The sequence below is a fragment of the Stenella coeruleoalba genome (assembly GCF_951394435.1).
Source record: "Stenella coeruleoalba genome assembly, chromosome: 16".
NCBI lineage: Eukaryota > Metazoa > Chordata > Mammalia > Artiodactyla > Delphinidae > Stenella > Stenella coeruleoalba.
This window is the reverse complement of record NC_137162.1, coordinates 34,312,455-34,331,596: the sequence shown is the minus strand read 5'-3', so window position 1 is coordinate 34,331,596 and position 19,142 is coordinate 34,312,455. Positions and strand designations below refer to the sequence as shown.

The following is a 19,142-nucleotide window of genomic DNA, read 5'->3' as shown; positions in this document are numbered from 1 at the left end:
TACTTGGATTTAAGATAAAGGAAACTTTAACATACATGTATAACTCAGTGGAAAACACTTGAAGAAATGTTTATCCACATTCCAGGAACAGGATAGATAGTTATTTGGATGTCGCTGCCAAAGAAATCAAGTCTGGTGAGAGATAGGCAAGCACATAATTATAAAATAGAGAAATACTAAGAGAAGACTTTACCAAGTGACACAATGGCACAATTTACTGCTCTACAGAAAAAGAGTGAGGGGTGGGGAGGGCTTTATAGTGATTTCACAGGAGGACAATTTTAAGCAGAATCTTGTGGGAGTGGGAGTTTCTAAGGTGAAGAATAAGAATCCACAGAGAAAGAACTTTCAAAACAGCTCTTATCTTTCCCTCCAAACCTGTGCCTCTATCATTCCCTGCAATCTCAATAAAAATGACTATTATCCACACTCAATTCAATCTCGAAATCTAGGAGTCATCCCTGACATCTCTTTCCTTCATATTCCACATCTAATCCATCTCTCACTAAATCCTACCAACTCAAGCTACAAAATAATTCTTCAATCCATTTAGTTGTCTCCACCTTCAGTCCTAACACCCTGGTCCAGACTGCCATCATCTCTCCCTTGAACAGCCTAATGAGTCCATACAACATCCTATTTAGTCTACTGATTTCTACCTTGTACCCCACAATGTTTTCTCTATAAAACAGCCAAAGTCACCATTTTCAAATATTAATCTGAACATGTAACTACACTCTTCACCCCATTCTTAAAACCCCTCACCCCTTATTTGGATAAAGTACAAAAACACTGTAAACTGTAAGGCCTCTGCCTACCTCTCCTTCATCATAGTTGCTGCCTCTCCCTCTGGTTCACTAACCTCCAATCACCCAGACCTCTTTAGAAATTTCTGATTATTCCTCCCTGCTTCAGGCCCTAAGGACAAGGTGTTCCCCCTACCCAAAACAAACACCCTCCTCTCAACTCCCCAGTTTTCTAGTTAATTCCTATTAATTCTTCAGGTCTAAGCTGAAAAGTCATTGAAACTCAGGTAGAACTTTCCTGACCTTCTAGATTAGATTAGATGCCCATTTCTATCCACTCACAGCACTTTTCCTAACATTTTTTCCTCAATTACCATTATGCTATCATACGGGTTTTCATTTGGTATCTCGTTTCCCAACCCCGTGAAACTGTAAGCTCTATTAGGACAAGGATCAATTTAATCTTGTTCACCACTGTATCTTCATGTCCTAATAAGGGCACATAAAATAGGTATTCAGTAAGTGTTAAAAGCGAGGCAGTAGACAAGAAAGGAAAACAGTATGTGCAAATAAATGCTGGCACACAACATACAGGTGTGAGGACGGCAAGAGATGGGATCCTGTTCCTAGGAAATTGAGACCTTTTCTCCTCCTTCTGTTTGTTCAAGCATTCGTTTTACAGTATATATTACAAAAGCAACAGGAAATTTCCACATTTTCCAAATTTGCTATTTCATTCTAATACTAGCTTTTTTTGAAAAACCACACTCACTCCCTGAAGACTCTGATACTCCCATCTAATCCATCTTCCATCCTGTCAGAATGACTTCTCTAAGATGCCCCGGACCATGTTACTCCCTCCACCCCAAATCCTACAATAGCTACATCACCTCCACTAGCAATCTGCACCCAGGGAGAGGGAGGATGGGGTCAAATTCTGAACAAATTTGTGACTGTCCAGTTGAGAGATGAGGAAGTCTTGAACCAGATCAGTGAGGAGAAGCAGCGGATGTTCAAGACATTCTGGAACAAAGAGAACTTTCTTTCTGCATGGCCAACATAACCACAGCTTCCCCGGAGTATTTTGGCAAAGAAAATAAAAGCAAATGTTAATTGCAAAAATTTGGGCTGTTTTAAAAATTGGTTATGGGTACTTAAGAAACTTTCCAAGGTTTTAAAACCAAACTTCTGTCTTATTATTAGTATATAGAGTACCGCAGACTTTAGTAATAAATTTGCCCCTGGAAATGAAACTGCTAAGAATTCACACATACGTGATGTTTCTCTAACTGTAGGTTAAAGAACTAAGAATACAGGTCTCAGAACTCAATCCTCAGATCTATTTAAATTGAATCATGGAGGTCAAACTTGAAAATCTGCACTTTTAACAAATCTCCTCAGTGATTCCTATGCTCAAACTTAAGAACCACTGAAATGCAGATTATCTGTCTGTAGCAGACAGCCACTAGAAGAGACATTGTGTGAAGTGTATGGAGCCTTGGGAAACATCCAAGTTCAATCAAGTTAAGAAAAGTATACGATGGGACTTCCCTGGCAGTCCAGTGGTTAAGACTTCGCCTTCCAATGCAGGGGGTGAGGGTTCGATCCCTGGTCGGGGAGCTAAGAGCCCACATGCCTTGGGGTCAAAAAATCAAAACATAAAACAGAAGCAATATTGTAACAAATTCAATAAAGACTTAAGAAAAATAAAAAAGTATATGCTCAGGAATGGAATACAAAATCTAGAATCTAGTCAACCTTACTGTAACATGACTACCTCAAGTACTGATGGAACAAAAAGTTAGTATGCAGGAAGCATTTAAAAGACAGAAGGGTAGACTAAGAACTTGCAGCATTTACCCAGCTCATATCAACAGGAGATAGGAGGACTTGGACAATACTGTCGGGATTACTCGTATGTGGGACAGAATGGCTCATTTGATCTTTCCAAAGCCTGAAAACTATCTATTTCCCTATGCTCTAATTATAAGCTCCTGAAGGGCTGTTCTATGAATTTAGTGCCTTATTATGAAGAGGTGACTCTTGAACTAGCAGAAAAATAATCAGCCACTGAAATTATATTTCTGTTACATCCATCTCCATGATAAGATGAAACACTGGTATTCCAATCTGTCCAGTAGATTAAAGAGGTTGGTATTCGTGCATTCATTTGGTTGGCATAAATTATCCTCCCATGACAAACAGTCCCTGGGAAGACTGGTATAATTTTAGTTCCTGGACATGCATTACTAGAAACTGAAACTTAAGAGGATGTACCCAAACTGTATCCCATGAGAGGCCCTGCTTTACTAAAGTAGTATGTCTCTGACATCTTTTCTTTAATAAAAGCATTCCCCAAGAAGCAGCCGCATAGCACAGGGAGATCAGCTCGGTATGTAGCTGATTCACTTTGTTATAAAGCAGAAACTAACACACCATTATACTCCAATAAAGATGTTAAAAAAAAAAAAAGGCATTCCTCAAGACCAAAATGTTTTAAGTAAGTCACGTTACTTACCAAAAATTATATTCTATGTACCTAGCATATAAATCTGCTTTAGAATCTCATGAAACTTTCACAGAAAATATTCATATTCAATATTTCAACAGAAACAGGAGAAATACTTCTCAACTGCTGCACTTTGGCCATTTGGCTTTCTCTTCCACCAATGGTCTGGTTTTCTGATATCTATTTTCAATTAATAAGCAGAATGTAGTTTTTGGTCCAGTAAATGGACAAAAAATCTCTGGATGTAGAGACGACTTAAGGCTAAAGGAGCCTTGGACTTCCCTGGTGGCACAGTGGTTAAGAATCCACCTGCCAATGCAGGGGACACGGGTTCAACCCCTGGTCCAGGAAGATCCCATATGCCGCGGAGCAACTAAGCCCGTGCGCCACAACTACTGAGCCTGTGCTCTAGAGCCCACGAGCCACAACTACTGAAGCCCGTGCTCCTCAACAAGAGAAGCCACTGCAATGAGAAGCCCGCACACCACAACAAAGAGTCGCCCCCGCTTGCCAAAACTAGAGAAAGCCTGCGCACAGCAACAAAGACCCAACACAGCCAAAAATTAAAAATATAAATAAATAAATAAATAAATTTATTTTAAAAAAAAAGCTAAAGGAGACTTGGAAGACAAGGGCCAAATAAGAAACCTGCAAAGCCTAGTTAAGCATGGAAGGTTTGTCCAAGATAACTCTTCCCCAGGAGGTTCCGTTTCCTGCAGCTTATGCGGGGAAAACAAAAGCCCACTAGCCATGCTGTGCTGCTAAAACTGCTTGGACCTCACCTCTGAGCTGCCACGTCTCTGCTGTCAATCCAGCAGCTCCAGGGCACTCCTGGCCCAATACTTCCACTCCAAGCCTGACCCTTTCCATCTTAGTTTTACAAGGAGCTCAGAAATAAGTCACTCTGGGGATTTCTTTTTAAAAATGGATTATGAAGCATGTCTCCCTTAAGAAAAAAAAACTGGCTATAAGTCAAGATAGTCAGATTCCAGCCTAGGTTGTTTTACTCTGTGACCTTGGACATTTCACTTATCTGAGTCTCATTTACATAATGAGAGATTTGAACTAGATGAAAGGTTTCAAATCTCTGGGGGCAACAGCATTCCTTTTTTTTTTTTTAAATTATTTATTTAGGCTGCACCAGGTCTTAGTTGCGGCAGGATCTTCGTCGTGGCTTGTGGGAGCTTTAGTTGCGGGATCTCGGCATGCGGGATCGTTTTTAGTTGTGACACACGGACATCTTAGTTGCAGCATGAGGGCTTCTTAGTTGCGGCATGCATGTGGCATCTAGTTCCCCGACCAGAGATCAAACCCGGGCCCCGTGCATTGGGAGCGTGGAGTCTTACCCACTGGACCACCAAGGAAGTCCCAGCATTCCTTTTATTACACAAAACTCTTACATAAAACCCCATTTGTTCACTTCTTTCCAATTCCACTGCCATCATCCTATCCTAAAGCACCATCATCTCTTGCCTAGACTACTACCATCATTCCAATGTAGACAACCCACTTCTCTCACTCTACAACAGCCAGAGTACTCTTAAAAACATAAAACTGATCACTTGACCATGCTTTAAAACATTCATAGATTTCCTATTGTACTTGGACCAAGTTCAAAATTCTTACCAGGAGCTAAAGCCCAGCAAGATCAGATTTCCTTCCTTCCTCTAACCTCATCTTAATGCACCCTCCCTTCTCTCCCACCAAGCTCAGCCATTGGGGCTCTATATACTTCCTCAAACAAAGCCCTTTCTTGCCTCAGGTGCCTCTCCCCTCCCCCACCACTCCTTTTTAATACAGCTTTATTAAGAAATAATTTACTTATTATACAATTCATCCTTCTAACCCATTAGCAGTCACTCCCCATTTTCCTTGAACCCTCTCAGCCCTAGGCAACCACTAGTCTACTTTCTGTCTCAATAGATTTGCCTATTCTGGACATTTCATAAAAGTGAAATCATCCAACATGTGATCTTTTCTAATTGCCTTCTTTCACTTAGCATAATGTTTTCAAGGTTTATCAATGTTGTAGCATTTATCAGTACTATGCTTCAAGCCTCTTAAAATAGCTGTATTATGATGTCTGGAATTTCCTTTAAAATATTCTAAGGGAAAAAAGGAGGGGGAACATATGAAACACGATTGGCAAAAATGTTGATAATCATTGAAGCTAAGTGATGGGTACACAGTTCATTAAACAATTCTATTTTTGTGCATGTTTGGAAATTTCCAAAATAAAACATATATTTAAAGATAAATAAATCTTTCTATCCTTTCCATCCTTTGGGTTTGAGCTTAAATAACCATCCTACCTTAAAGGGACCCTCCCATTTTTCCTGCCTAGTACTTATCACAACTTTTGAGTATAAAAATGTTTGTTAATACTGATGTATTACCTCTCTCTCCCCCACTAGAGTGAACACTCAGTAGAGAGACAGCTAGGGTCTAGCACCTCATCCAACCCATAATGGGCAAGCAAACATTTAATGAATGAAATTAGGGTGGACAGCCCAGAACCCCTCCTTCATTATTAGTTTAGGCTCCTTCCATCCAGAGCAACTTCTTGCAAAAGTGAAAAATTTTCCTATTACTATAAGCAGCAATACTTCAGACACTATAGCTATGAACACTCAGATATTTCCTCAGCTGTTCATGTTTCACTCTGGGACCATCCATTCCTTTAGACAAGAAAGCTCACATAACCACAGTTTGAATTAGCAGGATGGCATGTTTGTACCATGGTTCTCACTGATACAGCTGATCTCTCCTGCCTTGGGCAGGCTTTTGGCAGAAAGACCTAACTCCAACTTGATACACAAGTTTGTTTTATTGGATTCTTAGAACCTTTTTTATTGACTAAATCATCCATTAATTTCAATAGTTTTTATGGATTAAATATACACAGAAGTACATTTTACACCAATGTACAGTAACACCAATCCACAGTAAATCCAACAGTAAAGTGACTCCAATCATTCTTTCCATTTGCTCATTCACATTACTTAAAAAGATCTTGCATATTTTCCTGGCTGTTCTTTAACTAAGAAATTCTGTTAAACATCTAAAGCACTGGCATAGCCAACATCTCTGTTTATGGACAAAAGTCTCCCAGAGACCATAAAAACTCATGTGAAATGAAAACACAACATTTATTTTAATCAAGTGTGCTGTTTAATGTGTAGGCAAAGATCATGTATGACACTAGTTATCAGGCTAGTTTCTAACAGGGGCTGCAGCTGCATAGGAAAACAAAGCAATCTACAGATTCAATGCAATCCCTATCAAACTACCAATGGCATTCTTCACAGAACTAGAACAAAAAATTTCACAATTTGTATGGAAACACAAAAGACCCCAAATAGCCAAAGCAGTCTTGAGAAAGAAAAATGGAGCTGGAGGAATCAGGCTCCCGGACTTCAGACTATACTACAAAGCTACAGTAATCAAGACAGTATGGTACTGGCACAAAGACAGAAATATAGATCAATGGATCAGGATAGAAAGCTCAGAGATAAACCCACGCAAATATGGTCACCTTATCTTTGATAAAGGAGGCAAGAATATACAATGGAGAAAAGACAACCTCTTCAATAAGTGGTTGGGAAAACTGGACAGCTATATGTAAAAGAATGAAATTAGAACACTCCCTAACACCATACACAAAAATAAACTCAAAATGGATTAAAGACCTAAATGTAAGGCCAGACACTATAAAACTCTTAGAGGAAAGCATAGGCAGAACACTCTATGACATAAATCACAGCAAGATCCTTTTTGACTCACCTCCTAGAGAAATGGAAATACAGACAAAAATAAACAAATGGGACCTAATGAAACTTCAAAGCTTTTGCACAGCAAAGGAAACCATAAACAAGACGAAAAGACAACCATCAGTATGGGAGAAAATATTTGCAAACGAAGCAACTGACAAAGGATTAATCTCCAAAATTTACAAGCAGCACATGCAGCTCAATAACAAAAAAACAAAAAACCCAATCCAAAAATGGGCAGAAGACCTAAACAGACATTTCTCCAAAGAAGATATACAGATTGCCAACAAACACATGAAAGTATACTCAACATCACTAATCATTAGAGAAATGCAACTCAAAACTACAATGAGGTATCATCTCACACCGGTCAGAATGGCCATCATCAAAAAATCTATAAACAATAAATGCTGGAGAGGGTGTGGAGAAAAGGGAACCCTCTTGCACTGCTGGTGGGAATGTAAATTGATACAGCCACTATGGAGAACAGTATGGAGGTTCCTTAAAAAACTAAAAATAGAACTACCATATGACCCAGCAATCCCACTCCTGGACATATATATACCTGGAGAAAACCATAATTCAAAAAGAGTCATGTACCACAATGTTCACTGCAGCACTACTTACAGTACCCAGGACATGGAAGCAACCTAAGTGTCCAATGATAGAGGAATGGATAAAGAAGATGTGGCATATATATACAATGGACTGTTACTCAGCCATAAAAAGAAATGAAATTGAGTTATTTATAGTGAGGTAGATGGACTTAGAGTCTGTTATACAGAGTGAAGTAAGTCAGAAATAGAAAAACAAATACTGTATGCTAACACATATATATGGAATCTAAAAAAAAGAAAAAATGGTTCTGAAGAACCTAGGGGCAGGACAGGAAGAAAGATGCAAATGTAGAGAATGGACTTGAGGACACAGGGAGGGGGAAGGGTAAGCTGTGACAAAGTGAGACAGTGGCATGGACATATATACACTACCAAATGTAAAATAGATAGCTAGTGGGAAGCAGCCACATAGCACAGGGAGATCAGCTCTGTGCTTTGTGACCACCTAGAGGGGTGGGATAGGGAGGGTGGGAGGTGGACGCAAGAGGGAGGGGATATGGGGATATATGTATACGTATAGCTGATTCACTCTGTTACATAGCAGAAACTAACACACTATTGTAAAGCAATTATACTCCAATAAAGATGTTAAAAAAAAAAACTTGTGAAAGAACACTCTGCAAAGAAGAGGTTAAGAGTCTTTGCTGTCATTTTGATTCCACAAGGGAAATCAACTTTTGTCTACTGAAACCCATCTCTAAAATAAAAGTGGGTATCAATGGGAAATATAATTGAATATTTTAAAACTTTATGTACAATCAAGATTCATTTTCAAATCCTATTCTTTCACATCTAATTCTCCTTCTTCCCAACTGCTACTGCTTCAACTGTACTACTGGAAGCGCTTGATTTGCCAAAGAGTCTACCCTCCAACACTTGATTCCCCATCCAAGCTGTCAACTGATGCCCAAGTTCTCTCCTGTTTTCATTACTTGTATCATGAAACTCTCTTTCTAAAGCCTGACATTATCCATGTCAAAAACCATTCATCAGGGCAGCACAGACCATCTCACTGCCAACTTCTCCTCTCCAGCTGGCCCCCACTACATCCACTCACAGACATATTCTCCAAGCATCTGGTCATGCCAATCTCACCTCAAAGCTTTCTTTTTTTTTTTTTTTTTTTGCTGTACGCGGGCCTCCCACTGTTGTGGCCTCTCCCGTTGTGGAGCACAGGTTCGGACGCGCAGGCTCAGCGGCCATGGCTCACGGGCCCAGCCGCTCCGCAGCACGTGGGATCCTCCCGGACCGGGGCACGAACCCGTGTCCCCTGCATCGGCAGGCGGACTCTCAACCATTGCGCCACCAGGGAAGCCCCAAAGCTTTCTTTTAAGTTGAATCAGATACCTGGCGTGCTTTGCTTCCTACTCCTCTTCCATCATCCAAATAGTTCCTAAAATTCTACCTATTCCAGGAAGCTTTTCCAGGAGAGGTGAAAGATTTCACTGCCTAATTTTTGCTGATAGATCTCAAAACTGTCACAGATAGTTCTCTTTGTCCTCTCTTCCTAAAATGTTTACCAACATGTATGTAAAGCACAGAATATGAGTTACAGTTAACACACATCAGCAGGTTCACTTTTTATGCTTTTGGAGAAAAGTCTAAATTTTGTTTGGAGGAGAGAAATCAAGCATTAATATAATCCCTGATCACACAAATAAATGGCATGAGGAAATCTGCCAGATCATCAAATTTATACTATGTAATGCTGGCCCAGATGAGTATATTTCAAGCAATGAGAGTGGATATGAGGTACACCTGCTCCATCCCATATGACTTTGTCACTACATTTTAGAAAGATGACTCTTGTTTTTCAACTTTACACACACACACACACACACACTCTCTCTCTCTCTCTCTCTCTCTTTTGCCGTTATCTTCTTCATCTACAACTATCAAATTGCAGACTTATGAAGAGCAGTGACCAGGTCATTCTAGGCAGTGTTTAGCACTTGATGCAAAGATGATCATGGCTTCTGAAAACGATTAAGTCAAACCTTACAAATAAAGATGGGGAAGGCAACGCAGAAAGAGGAAGAGTAAATATTTTTTCAGGAGTTTAGAAACTACAGGTGATCTTATATTCTTGATGTCCAGTATTTAGTATACTGTGATTTTTAAATATAAAATAATTTTGAAAAAATATAATGCCAAACTCTGGTCTGCATAGATATGGGATTTTACTTCCAAACAATCCTCATCAAAAAGCATTTAATAAGTGCTAACTATATGTAGGTCACAGTGTTAGGCACAAGAGACAACTGTCCTCAAAGAACCTAACTCCAGTTGAAGAATCAGGGCATACAGAAAAGACAGAAAGAACGTAAGGCAACAGAAGCAGAGGAAAACACTGCCTGTAAGGCCACTGGGCAAGGCTTCCTGGAAGGGGTTAGGCTCGAGTTAGGCTTGAATGCATGAACTAAAGATAGGTTTTAGTTAAGTAAATGAGAGGAAAGGTGGACAGTATTTGCAATAGCTAGAGAGTTGGAAAGCACAGGGACTGGTCAGAGGAAGGTGAGGGGGGAAAAATGGAGATGATGAGGCTGGTGAAACAGGGAGAAGCCAGATGATAGGGATCCTGAATGGAGAACAAGGGTGAGAAGGACAAAGTGGTGTTTCAGAGACATGAAACAATAGAATGGAAAGGGAGGGTTAAGCCCTGAGAAACTAGAAGGAAAATACTGACAAGATCTGGTGATTGATCGGTGCCTAAGAAGAGTATAGTCCCTGTTGTCTACCCGCCAGGTATGTCCTTCTCTATTCCTTCCCGAGAGCCATCAATTTCCTAGCAATAATAAAAAAATACATGTTACAAAATGATTTCTAGTAATATTATTTTCTACACTTGAAATTGTAAAATTATAAGATTAACAAATGTTAAATGGTCTTTATTTCCATGGTTAAAAAGTAATCAACTATACAAATGTTTTTCTTCACCACCACATGAGAACAAAACTGACGATATGATTCCATCATGATAGAAGGTTTCATTGGTAACTCAAACACATATTAGGTTCTGCCGATATTCACCTATTCAACAAACATTTACTGTGGAATAAATACTATGAATTTAATATTATTATCTTCGGGACTCAATTACAGAGTCAGAGACAGCCTGATGAATGATAAACATCCCCAATAAGTAGCCAAAAGACAAAGGTTCTGGACTTGGCTCTGACTTTGAGATCTCACAGTTGGGGAAATTACTTCATCTCTCCCCACTTCTGCAAATGAGCACCAAAGCAACTGACATCTATGGAATGCTTTCAGTTTTCATGGATAAGTTTTCCTCTCCCATATTTTATACCATAACTCACTGACTAACATTCTTGAAGTTGGAAAAGACTGGTTTTATTACTTCATAATTTACAGATGAGGATACCAGATGTTAGTGATAAAGCAGTGATTCCAACCTAAGTCTTTGACCCTAAACCCCATACTCTTTCCACTACATTAGACTTACCCTACCTACTTCATAAAATTATTTGAACAAATTACAGATATGGAAATGCTTTAGAAAGGTTACAGCAATACACAAATGAAAGCAATATTATTTTGTTTGGCTGTGGCCAGGAGAGAATGCAAGTTTTATGGGGCTTAGAGCCTATACAAGTTGAGGCTCTCTCTTTAAGAAAAAGAATACAATGATATGGTAAAAATCTTGGAGGGGACCCATGAAAGTGAGGATACCTGAAACTTAACTTTCATTTAGCTTCAAGGTAGATCTGCCTCTGGATGTAACACAAAAAAAATTCACCAGCCAACCTACTAAGATAAAGAATTGCCCTCTAAAACCTAACTTCTGTCTTCTAAGTAGTGTGAAAAGAACAGAACAGAACAGTGGGCACAGAACAACAACAACAAAACACGTATGCTTGGCCTTTATTCCCTCAAGATCATTCACAATAAACCATATATCAAAAACTTCCAGTTATAAATAGTCTTTGCTATGTCTTTATTAGGATTAAAAGAACAAATTACCTACTAACGAAAAATAATTATAATGAAAGTGACAGAATTATTTCACTAAAATAATTAAGCTAGAACATCATACCACACAATAATTATTGTTTTACACACACACGGGTATAAACACGCACACACTCATATTTACTCACAATTTGGCAAGCAAAAGATCTCATTAAAAAAAAATTTACCTCGTCTTCGCCCATAGCTCCTGGCTGCATGTAAACACAGAAGAAAACCATGGGTATTTGTATCAAAATGGTGAATTTAGAAATAAAAAAATATTCACACAAGCCTTTTCTAAGTATTCTCAGAATCAATCTGGAGAGACTGTTCAACTTGACTACAGACATATTATATTAAAAAAAACCTTTATGAAGCACAAGTTAAATCACAATCTTAAAGAGAAATTCAACTGGATGTGGCAGCCACTGGAAAAGATACAATGGGTGCTTAAGTTTCACAAGTCTTATAAGGATTTACATTGTGGCCCATTATCTATATCAGATATAGACAGAGTTCTTTAAAATTTTTTTCTGATTTATAAATCTTCATTTGAACTATATGTTACCACCAGACATCACTTTAAAGATAAAACCATTCATTCTAAATAAAATCTGCAGCGTGTGGTGGTCATTCTAAATTTCTTCACACACACACACACACACACACACACACACACACACACACACACACTTCAGAGTCCCCTGAAAACTGTATAGAAATTTTATACACAATTAGCTGTTGCTTTACAAAATGTATTTCTGTAAAATTTTCAGTGACATTTCTCTTAGCCTCCTCAGTTACTTTCCATACAGTATTACAAATGCAGGGAAAACAATATATTTTTCATCTAGAAAGTGAACTGAAAAAGTAGAAAGGGATTAGGCAATGGGTACATCCCAGGCTATGCTGAAGAAGAGAGCACTTTAAAGATTTTCTTCCCCCTCAAAACTCAAGGCCCACAGAATGCATTGTTACAATGTTTAATAAAGCTAGACTGTGGCATCATACATATATCGCTAAGAGATCCTGTCATCTAAAATGACTTTCAAAGCGCAAAGTTTTTCAAATTTGAAACCCCGAGTTCTGTAAAAAATAAATGAGAACTCTAATCCATTTTTTAAAGGCATGAAATGTTATAACATTAAATTTAAACTAAAAAACAAGGATAATTTGGGGTTACATTCCCAGGATAAGGTAGAACTAAATAAAACTACTTCTCTCCTAGGAAAAGAATTCAGACTTTTCAGGTAGAAAGTTGAAATACTAGTTGGCCAACCTCATCTTCTTGTAGTTTCCATTTTTCTTCAGACATCGTACTCACCCCACTGATAAACCTTTGGCCTCTTCACTTTCCCATGACACAAATATTATAAAGTATTATCCAGCTTAAAAAGGATTGTTCAATCCCTACTTACTCCCTAACTCTGTCCCTCGGTATAACTCTCAACGAAAAACACCTTTTCTGAATTTACATAGCAATTACTGTTTGCATCACTTACAAAGGGAATGCATTCTAAAATAAAATTTTAAGGAACTTTTACACTTTTCATTATTTGGAACCTGAAATTCATCTTCCCAGAATAATAAATGGTAGTTTCCTAGCTGGGTCCCCCACAAAAGCCTACTTCACTTATAATAACATGGGTGAATTAACACTAATAGACAACACTTAAAAAAAGAGATGAAAACCAGTTTTGATGTCCCACCATTTATTTTTGTCCTTCTCCCATCCCCAATGATGTCATGCTGTCCAACACCCCCCAAGGCAAAACCTCTATTTAGAGAGAAAATCAAACATTCTGTATTTCAAAATTACTCATTTCTCTCCCAAACACCACATTCCTATTCTTTCATTATATCTGATTTCTGGCCAGACACTCAATAAAAAAGAATCTGATTACGATACTAAGGTACAAATGACTCATCAGACCTTAACATCCCTAAAGGATAAACGAAAATGCTGTTCACTCAAGTCTTCAACTGCAAACCATTCAGGTAATAGAGAACACAAAGTGCATAGACCCAGACAGGCATGGGGGCGGGGAGCAGCACCCCGAACTGGGGATGGGGTAGAGCTGCAAAAGGCATACTTGGGAGTTGTTTTTTGGGTTTTTGTTTGTTTGTTTGCCTTGGAGGAGGTTTTATTTATCTCTCACATTGAAGCTGCAAAAATACATCAGTATTTCACAGTTACTTGAGAGTTATAATCAAACCTTCCTTAAAACAGTTCATGATTTTTATAGATTCTTCTCTTTTTCCCATTTCTAATCGAAGACAGAAAATTGGTTCATGTCAGTCTGCAGGCTCTGATAATATGGAGGCAAAGATGGAATATGGAATAGGCAGCCAATTTAAAGTAGTGATCTTGGGCTTCCCTGGTGGCGCAGTGGTTAAGAATCTGCCTGCCAATGCAGGGGACACGGGTTTGAGCCCTGGTCCAGGAAGATCCCACATGCCACGGAGCAACTAAGCCCGTGCACCACAACTACTGAGCCTGCGCTCTAGGGCCTGCGAGCCACAACTACTGAGCCTGCGTGCTGCAACTACTGAAGCCCGTGTGCCTAGAGCCTGTGCTCTGCAACAAGAGAAGCCACTGCAATGAGAAGCCCGCGCACAAGGAAGAGTAACCCTCACTCTCCACAGCTAGAGAAAGCCTGTGCACAGCAACGAAGACCCAACGCAGCCAAAAATTAAATAAATAAATAAATTTACATAAAAAAAATTTGCTCATGAGGGCCATTTGCAAATAGACTAATTAGAATCAAACTCTTCCCTAAGGGAGAGATAACGAAGAGAACACCAAGGAGAGAAATTTGGGAGCACAAAAGTAGTGCTTTCCCCTGAGAACAAATATGACTTTTAAACAAGAAAGGCTATTGAATATATAAACTTAGCATGAGCCAGCACAAAACAATCCCACATAGAAAAAAAGGAAATAATGTGACTAATTCTGGGTATATAATATATTCTATGCTAGTACAGATTTATACCAGATATGCCAAGATACGATATACTTTCAAAGTCCAAGAACTACTTCCTCCAAGAACTTTAATTCTTTATTATCAATCATCATCATTACAGATAAAATTCTTTTTACTGTTTCATTATGTATTAAACAACTTTAGACCTCATAAAAAATTACACTCAATTTCTAGAAGTCAAGGTAGTAGTTACCCTTGGCTAGGGGTATTAACCAAAAGGGAACCTGAGGGGAGGTTCTGGGGTATTGGTAACGTTTTGATCTTGATCTAGGTACTGGTTAATTTGTGTTCAATTCCGTGATAATATATCAAGCTACAGTATATATTTATGATCTGCACACTATTTGGTATATAATTATACTTTAATAAAAAACAAAATATTACAAACATTTTAGACCGATTCACTGGGATAAAAGGTTATAAGATTAACGTAGAAGGTCCAAAATGCTAACATTTTTGTAGTCTTTAAATCATAAACCTGAATAATCCAAAACTGAAAAAAATTAGACTTATTTTCAACTCATCAGAATAAATATAAAATGATACATGTACTTTGCAGTGGGATATGCCAGTTACTCTAAAAATAAGTTTACATGATCAATGACTAGTACCTTGTGAATGACACCTCATGTTAATTGTATGGTGTTTGGTTAGGCACAGGAGGCAGCACTGTAAAATGGATCATCTGTTACTCCTTAAGACTTGGCCTGCTCTCAGTTTTACATGGCTGCACTCACACATGTGATTCCCTAAGGGCAACTTACAATCTGATTTTAACATCTAAAGTAAATCTTCAGCTACATGGATTCATCTAAAGTTGCTGATGTTTCTGTAAGCCAAGTAACATCATACACAGATTCTACTACAGAGGTTCAAAAACGCTCGTGCATGGCACAACAGAGAGAGAGAGAGAGAGAGAGAGAGAGAGAGAGAGAGCTCCATTCTCTTGTGGATCAAAGTAGCACGCACCCATTTCAGGAACTTAAGCACCCTGGGATGCCATACTTATGAAATCAAATGAACAAGATACAGAGATCTTAGTACATTTTACTAACTGGCTTGGAAATATCTGTCAAGGCTGTTAAAAGTTAACTGTAGTAACAAATTGTTAATCACCTTCCTTGCAATAAAATCAGTTTCTTAAAAACACCTTGTAAACTTATTTTTTGAATACCATTTCAGTATACAAAATTAAATTCTATTCGAACATCTAATGGTCCCTTTCAACTTCCATCTAAGGATTAGTCATGCAAAAAATTCTACCTAAGATGGGTTAAGATCTTAAAGTTAGTACAAAAATATCCCCTTTTCCCTAGTTAGACTGTAAATTCCCAAAGCACAGGAGTGATGGAGTTTGTCCCATATATGCCCCTCCTCTATCTTTGTCTTTACAATGGCAGGTGAGATAGTTTTAGCCCAGTAATTTTCAAATCTGGCAAATTATAATTGAAAAGGTCAATTTATTCATAACATAAACTTAGCAGGTAGAAATGATGCTTGAACGGATGGAATACATTTTCATCTACTACATTCCCATAAAGTATTTGGATGTTTTCAAATCCCTTCTTCCCACCCTCTTCTCTTTGACTCTTATCCGTTTTTCTCAGAAAAATCTTTCCATTCCATTTGCAAGCTTAAAAAGTAACATTAACAAGTGGCAAGTATAATACTAGTGTTGCTTACATACTTCATAAAGGAAAAGAAATACCATAAAGTAAAATATAATAACCTGATAATTTACCATGCTCCAGGCATTATATGCTGAAGGTTTAATGTTGTCTGTTCTAATTCCCAAAGCAACTACCATAATATATATTTCCAGATGGGCAAACTAAGGTCCAAAGAGAATGACTGGTCCAGGTTATTCAGCTACCTAAACAGCAGAGCTGGGATGGAATCCAGGTCCACACCGGCTCTAAAGCATTTATTCTTTTTCTCGTTTAAGTTAAGGTAGTATGTACATTCAGTAAAACTCATCCATTGTAAGTTTACAGTTTGATCCATTTTGGTAATCATACACAGCCATGCAACCGGTACCATCATAAACTAGAACAGTTCATCTCCCTAAAACATTTCCTTGTGCCCTTTCGCTGTTGATCTTATCCCCCAAACCATGGCTCCCGGCAATCATTAGTCTGCTTTCTTAGTTTTGTCCACCCTTTATACAACTTCATATAAATGGAATCAATGTGTTTGACTTCCTTTACTTAGCATAATGTTTTTGAGATTTATCCATGTTATTACATGTGTTAATATTTTGTTTCTCTTTATTGCTGAGTAGTATTCCATAGTATGAAAAAAACCACAATTGATCCATTCACCAGTTATTAGGGACTGAAATGTGTTCCCCCTAAAATTCATACGTTGAAGCCCTAACCCACAATGTGACTATATTTGAAGACAGGGTCTTCTACGAGGGAATTAAGGCTGAATGAGGCCATAAGGGTAAAGCCCTAATCCAACAGGACTGGTGTCCTTATAAGAAGAGGAGATACTAGGAGTGCCCATGCACAGAGAAAAGGCCATGTGAGGTAACAACAAGAAGGCAGCCATCTGCCAGCCAAGAAGAAAGGCCTCACTCTTTCCCGGCTGGAACCATGGAAGGTGCTGAGGAGAAGAAAAAGAAGGTTCCTGCTGTGCCAGAAACCCTTAAGAAAAAGCGAAAGAATTTCGCAGAGCTTAAGATCAAGCGCCTGAGAAAGAAATTTGCCCAGAAGATGCTTCGAAAGGCAAGGAGGAAGCTCATCTATGAAAAAGCTAAGCACTATCACAAGGAGTACTGGCAGATGTACAGAACTGAGATTCGAATGGCTAGGATGGCAAGAAAAGCTGGCAACTTCTACGTACCCGCGGAACCCAAATTGGCATTTGTCATCAGGATCAGAGGTATCAATGGTGTGAGCCCAAAGGTTCGAAAGGTGTTGCAGCTTCTTCGCCTCCGTCAGATTTTCAATGGCACCTTTGTGAAGCTCAACAAGGCTTCAATTAACATGCTGAGAATTGTGGAACCATACATTGCATGGGGGTACGCAAACCTGAAGTCAGTAAATGAATTGATCTACAAGCATGGTTATGGCAAAATCAACAAGAAGCGAATTGCCCTGACGGACGTGTTGATTGCTCGATCTCTTGGCAAATACGGTATTATCTGCATGGAGGATCTGATTCATGAGATCTATACTGTTGGAAAACGTTTCAAAGAAGCAAACAACTTCCTGTGGCCCTTCAAATTGTCTTCTCCACGAGGTGGAATGAAGAAAAAGACTACCCATTTTGTAGAAGGTGGAGATGCTGGCAACAGGGAAGACCAGACTTATAAGAAGGATGAACTAAGGTATCTACCATGATTATTTTTGTAATCCGGTCAGTTAATAAACAGTGACTGCTCTCAAATTGAAAAAAAAAAAAAAAAAAAGAAGAAAGGCCTCAGGAGAAACCAACCCTGCCAACATCTTGATCTTGGACTTCCAGTCTCCAGAACTATGAGAAAACAAATTTCTTTTGTTTAAGTTATCCAGTCTATGATATTTTGTTATGGCATCCCTAGTAAAGTAATACACCAGTCAATGGACATTTGAAGAAAAAAGCCTTTATTCCTAACCACCAAGATAGAAAAGCCAGTATTTCAAACCTGTATAGTCCTTGAAAGTACCCAGAAATTCCCTTTAGGATTCCAAAAACTTATCATCCTCTAAGAGTTTGCTTTTTTTTTTTTTCAAGAGTTTGCTTTCAGTATCATAATCCAAGATTAATAAAAAGAAACTTCTCACCCAAATTTTCTTTGTTTTATTTCATTATTACTACCATAGCACTATTGTTTTCTATTAATCACTATACTTAAAGCTGTTATTTTATGAATTAAGATCAGAATTTAATAGGTGTTTTTGTGGATTGGTCAGAAAATCTAATTGTCATTAATAACATATGAAACTGCCCTACATTCTAAACAACTGAACTTTTGCAACATTCTGTTTCATTGCTTACAAAATCTTATAGGAAACCTATAGATCTTTAATCAATGTCCCAAACAGAACAGGAATTACTTCTATAACCAACACAAAGATGTTCTCCCTGGTTCTGCTAGAATACGTTAATCAAGAGTTAAGGTAAAAGAATAAGGAGGCTCACTTCAGTCTTTTCCAGTCTTTTCAAACTTTTTTCTAAGTAGCAGAACCCTCTCTCCTCCAACAAATGAACCCCAGCAAATATGAGATATTTATTCCCTGAACAAGGCTGCTCAGGTTGAAGCAGCACAGGGATTCGGAGCTCCACCTGTCAGGTATCCCTCCCCATAGTGGTCCTTAAAGTACCTCCTTGGATGCTGAGGTTCCATAGAACATGACTGGAAAACTGAAGACTCATGCTACATGGTAGGACAATTCTTTCTAGTTAGAAAGTTCTTTCTTATACTTGCCTCACTATTATCCTTCGCCACAGACACCAGCCTTTTATTCGAGGGTCATTACTTTATCTCCTTTCGGTTTTCTTTTCTACAATGAAGTTATATTTAGCTATTCCTCATAAGAAATAGTTTTCCATACCCCACA

At 38.4% G+C, this 19,142-nt stretch overlaps 2 protein-coding genes across 5 annotated transcripts in view; one reads left to right on the top strand and one right to left on the bottom strand.

Annotated features, from left to right (window-relative positions):
• Positions 1–19,142, bottom strand: part of CPEB3 (cytoplasmic polyadenylation element binding protein 3) — a gene marked incomplete at its 5' end in the record, with an annotated part of 146,947 nt that overhangs the window by 66,752 nt on the left and 61,053 nt on the right. The window lies entirely within an intron of this gene.
• Positions 17,184–17,957, top strand: LOC307174836 (large ribosomal subunit protein uL30-like). The gene has a single exon (XM_079899280.1). It carries the CDS (start codon positions 17,193–17,195, stop codon positions 17,940–17,942), a length of 750 nt encoding a protein of 249 aa, XP_079755406.1. The 5' UTR covers positions 17,184–17,192; the 3' UTR covers positions 17,943–17,957.

Excerpts from the sequence above, each read along its gene's own strand:
- LOC307174836 (XM_079899280.1), top strand. The coding sequence starts at position 17,193 with ATGGAAGGTGCTGAGGAGAAGAAAAAGAAGGTTCCTGCTGTGCCAGAA.